This window comes from Hermetia illucens, chromosome 5, assembly GCF_905115235.1.
Source record: "Hermetia illucens chromosome 5, iHerIll2.2.curated.20191125, whole genome shotgun sequence".
Taxonomy (NCBI): Eukaryota; Metazoa; Arthropoda; class Insecta; order Diptera; family Stratiomyidae; genus Hermetia; species Hermetia illucens.
Window position 1 is genome coordinate 49,741,194 of NC_051853.1, and position 3,388 is coordinate 49,744,581.

The following is a 3,388-nucleotide window of genomic DNA, read 5'->3' on the forward strand; positions in this document are numbered from 1 at the left end:
GGAGAGCTGCTTTCCTTCGTGAATGCTACGGGCTGGCTCTGAAGATCCGAGCCGGCTGGACTCTGCCTCCCTGCTCCCATAACAACAGTCACGGTCTTAGGAGTTTGTGGCGTCAAAACGGTGCACCAAAACACTAATTGGGCTCCTCGGAGCGGCCACTGATACCTACCTACCTACCCACCAATATTTAAAAGCTGGTAATTGGGGCGTTAACCTTACTTTTAACGCAGAAATAAGCATGACGATTATCAAGGGCGCCAATCAACTGATTGAACTTCGGTGAGGTAAAATTATAATATCCGGAGTCCCACCTAGTGGAAAACCTAAGTACAGTACAGTAGCTGTGTATCAATGATCATTAGTGCATGGAATTTCATATAATTAATTTACATAAAGTGTGAGACCAAGCCCAATAAGGAACAACAATAGTTTATTTAAAACTCATTTATTTGTCAACTTTCAATTGTAGACAGAATTCGATCCATTTTTATGTCACAAAAGGGGAAAATAAAGAGCCCATGACAGGATTCATAGCAGCAGCATGTAGTATTCAGTCGTTAGGAAAGGCAGTTGTTAACCTTAGATTCTTACATCCATGTTAATCGTGGATCATTTGATTTTGATTGTAGTTGCACAATCCGCGTGTATATTCGAATCGCTGGTCCTAATTTCAGTGACATCCCGCTCACAACATCGGATCGTTTGACCAGCAGTAAAGATGCTCCATCGATGTCGTGTTCTTTAAACTTTTTCGCTTCATTGGGGAACTCTTTTTCAAAATATTTCGATACCCGCTCACTTGACCAATCCGATATGTCGGGGATGGCATCGTTTCGTGTCACAGGGTTACCGTTGTTCTTCCCCGAACTATTGCTGTCAATCTTCTCACGACTGTCGGATTTTGCAATTTTCTTTCCAATGTATATTTCCGATGGGATTGGCGATAAGCGCTTCCGTGAATCAGCTGTAAGTTTCCGACTTGTTGTGTTTTTCTCTATATTCTGGCATTTCGAACATTCCCATTTTAACTTGTTAATGCCTTTCTGTAGTTTTGGAGAATGGCAGCTAAGGTGGTAGGCATCGACACAAACGCAACAACTTACCAAAGGACCCTGGGAGTTAGGAAACAAATATAAATACGATCAGATGCGTTAATCGTAAGGTTATATAAGTTAACTTACAGCTTCGGCGGTTTCATAGCAAACTACACACATTCGACAGTTGTCACATCTCCAATGCTCTTCCAGTAACGCATGATTTAAATAAGATATTTTCAGGCATGAACTGTGAACTGAAGAAGTTGAAATTATTAACAACGCTCTTCAAAGTGTACTTGAAAAATTACCTTTGTAATTGCAATCTTTGCACGCTATGAGCTTCTTGCCTTTTTTCGGCTCCACTTTGCCGCAAATCATACAGCAGAAGATCACATTGGCATCTAAATTCGGGGGCGATGTACTCCTTTTCTCTGGCTTTTTTGACATTTCGGTAAAATTATTCACTCTTTGCCGTGGAGGTTCGCTGCACATACTCAATGCACGTGTAGATCTTTTCGGCAAATTATTATTTGAAGGATCGAAGACGATTTTTGCTTTCTGGAAATTGTCAACAAATATTCGTTACTTAGTGTCAAAATCACGTTTTCTTGCAGATCTTACCTTTAACCTGCTACCGACGCGGGTTCCAACACCATCAGCGTTGAGTCGGGCTTCACGATTAATGTTCTTCAAGCGGGGCATAGCAATAGGACCTGAAATAAAAAAGTACATTTGATTGGTATTGCATTTATCATGCATTTTGTACAAGACGAAATGCCATTTTTACCAAGACGTATTTATCTCGTGTTAATTGAGCAATAGCTGCTATATTAGATATAAGCTTTTATGAGAGAATGAGGATTAGCGCTTCTAATATATTTTGATGGCTGACCGGCATGCTCGGCTAAAATGAACTCCAAACAGTTTGTAATGGCCTCCTCTCAGTGGCGCCAACAATTCTTAGATAAAGTATTTAATATTTTGACGAAAATAGGAGTTGTTAAGGACGTATAAAGGAATAATATGCGGCCAACAAATCAAACACGATAATATACCATAAATCAGGCCCTCCTGCACGACAATGCAGGACTCAATGACGTAAAGACACCACTGTTCCTTGAAAGTAGATCTACTCCACCGTGAGTATGACGTTCATAATATTCTAACAGTTACTAGCAACGAAATCTGACAAAAACATCTTCTATTTGCATATTATTTACGAACTAACTCTGAATTGAGTCCATAAATACGTTGAGCAAGCTCCAGGGACTACAAACAGCATAATATCTGCTAACTACACGTACTTTCACTTCTCCCTCTCAAAACTTTCCTAGTATAGATCAGGAAAACAATTGCGTTTTTATGCGCATCTACAAACTAGAATAAATTCTAATCCAAACATTTAGACACTACCTACTTTACTCATCAATCGCGAGGCTTAAAATCATTCATAAACAACTTAAATAATTGAAAATTAATACAACTCTCCCGACAACTATTGCAGTTGATCCGTCAAGCAACAGAAAAGCGCTACGCTACAGGTTTTTCGAGAATATAATGAAATAATTGAACGTAGCCGACCTACCTTTCAATTCAATTTCACGTCAACGATTAAATCGCGTGAAGCCGCACTGCAATTGATATACTCCTTAAAATTAAGCGTAAACGCAAACGACATCCAAAGGAAACTGTAAATATTCCGCAGATGATAGCAGCAACAATTTCCCACATCGAAAGGCAATTTCAAAAATATCCCAAAATGGCTACGTTCGTTCTAATAGAATGGTTTAATGTTTCGCTGGAGATATAGCGATGACATGCACTGTGGTGGAAGGGAATGAGAATGTTTACGGTTTGATGCGTGTTTAATGTGATATTTGTGTCTAGACTAAGAACCATGTCGAATCAAATATATAAACAATAATAAATGGGACTGTGTAAATATTACAAACGGCACGGCGGTAGCGTTGGTACGATGGCTGAACTGGTTGGGCGAACCTCGTCTTTGTTCTTGTGTAGCCACCGTAGTCTTATCACTTGGTAGTGTTAAGTATGATGATAATGAAACTGAAGTACTCCTTTATCCTCATTGACTCATAATAATGAGGAAGAAGAGACTGTGTGGGTTGCCTATACTCCACAATGGAATGAAAAGGAGATATACAAATAAGAGGCACCAGATCATCATAATCAACTGCGTAACAACCAGCATCCTCTCAAGGCCTGCCTTAATCAAGAACTCCACACATGCCGGTTCTGCACTGAAGTCAACCAATTGAACACTGGCAGCGGTCTGACATCCTGACCTACGCCTGCCATCATAAAATAGATGGTACCTACATCTAGTACAC

General features: G+C 39.8%; 1 protein-coding gene across 2 annotated transcripts; it reads right to left on the minus strand.

The window, feature by feature from the left end:
• Positions 1–428: 428 nt before the first annotated feature.
• On the minus strand, positions 429–2,757 carry LOC119657237 (PHD finger protein 10). 2 transcript variants are annotated; one of them, XM_038064051.1, is made up of 5 exons: positions 2,623–2,757; positions 1,659–1,750; positions 1,346–1,595; positions 1,182–1,291; positions 429–1,112 (listed from the first exon to the last, which is right to left on the minus strand). In XM_038064051.1, the coding sequence occupies exons 2-5, from the start codon at positions 1,737–1,739 to the stop codon at positions 588–590; spliced, it is 966 nt and encodes a 321-aa protein (XP_037919979.1). In that variant the 5' UTR covers positions 1,740–1,750; positions 2,623–2,757; the 3' UTR covers positions 429–587. The 2 variants fall into 2 exon arrangements, with proteins under 2 accessions (XP_037919979.1, XP_037919980.1); XM_038064052.1 differs by lacking the exon at positions 2,623–2,757 and adding an exon at positions 2,455–2,558.
• Between the last annotated feature and the right edge of the window lie 631 nt (positions 2,758–3,388).

Coding starts and splice junctions, on each gene's coding strand:
- LOC119657237 (XM_038064051.1), bottom strand. CDS start 1,739: ATGCCCCGCTTGAAGAACATTAATCGTGAAGCCCGACTCAACGCTGAT. Junction 1,292..1,345: donor CAAAGATTGCAATTACAAAG/GTAATTTTTCAA, acceptor CAACTTCTTCAG/TTCACAGTTCATGCCTGAAA. Junction 1,113..1,181: donor GCTATGAAACCGCCGAAGCT/GTAAGTTAACTT, acceptor CCTAACTCCCAG/GGTCCTTTGGTAAGTTGTTG.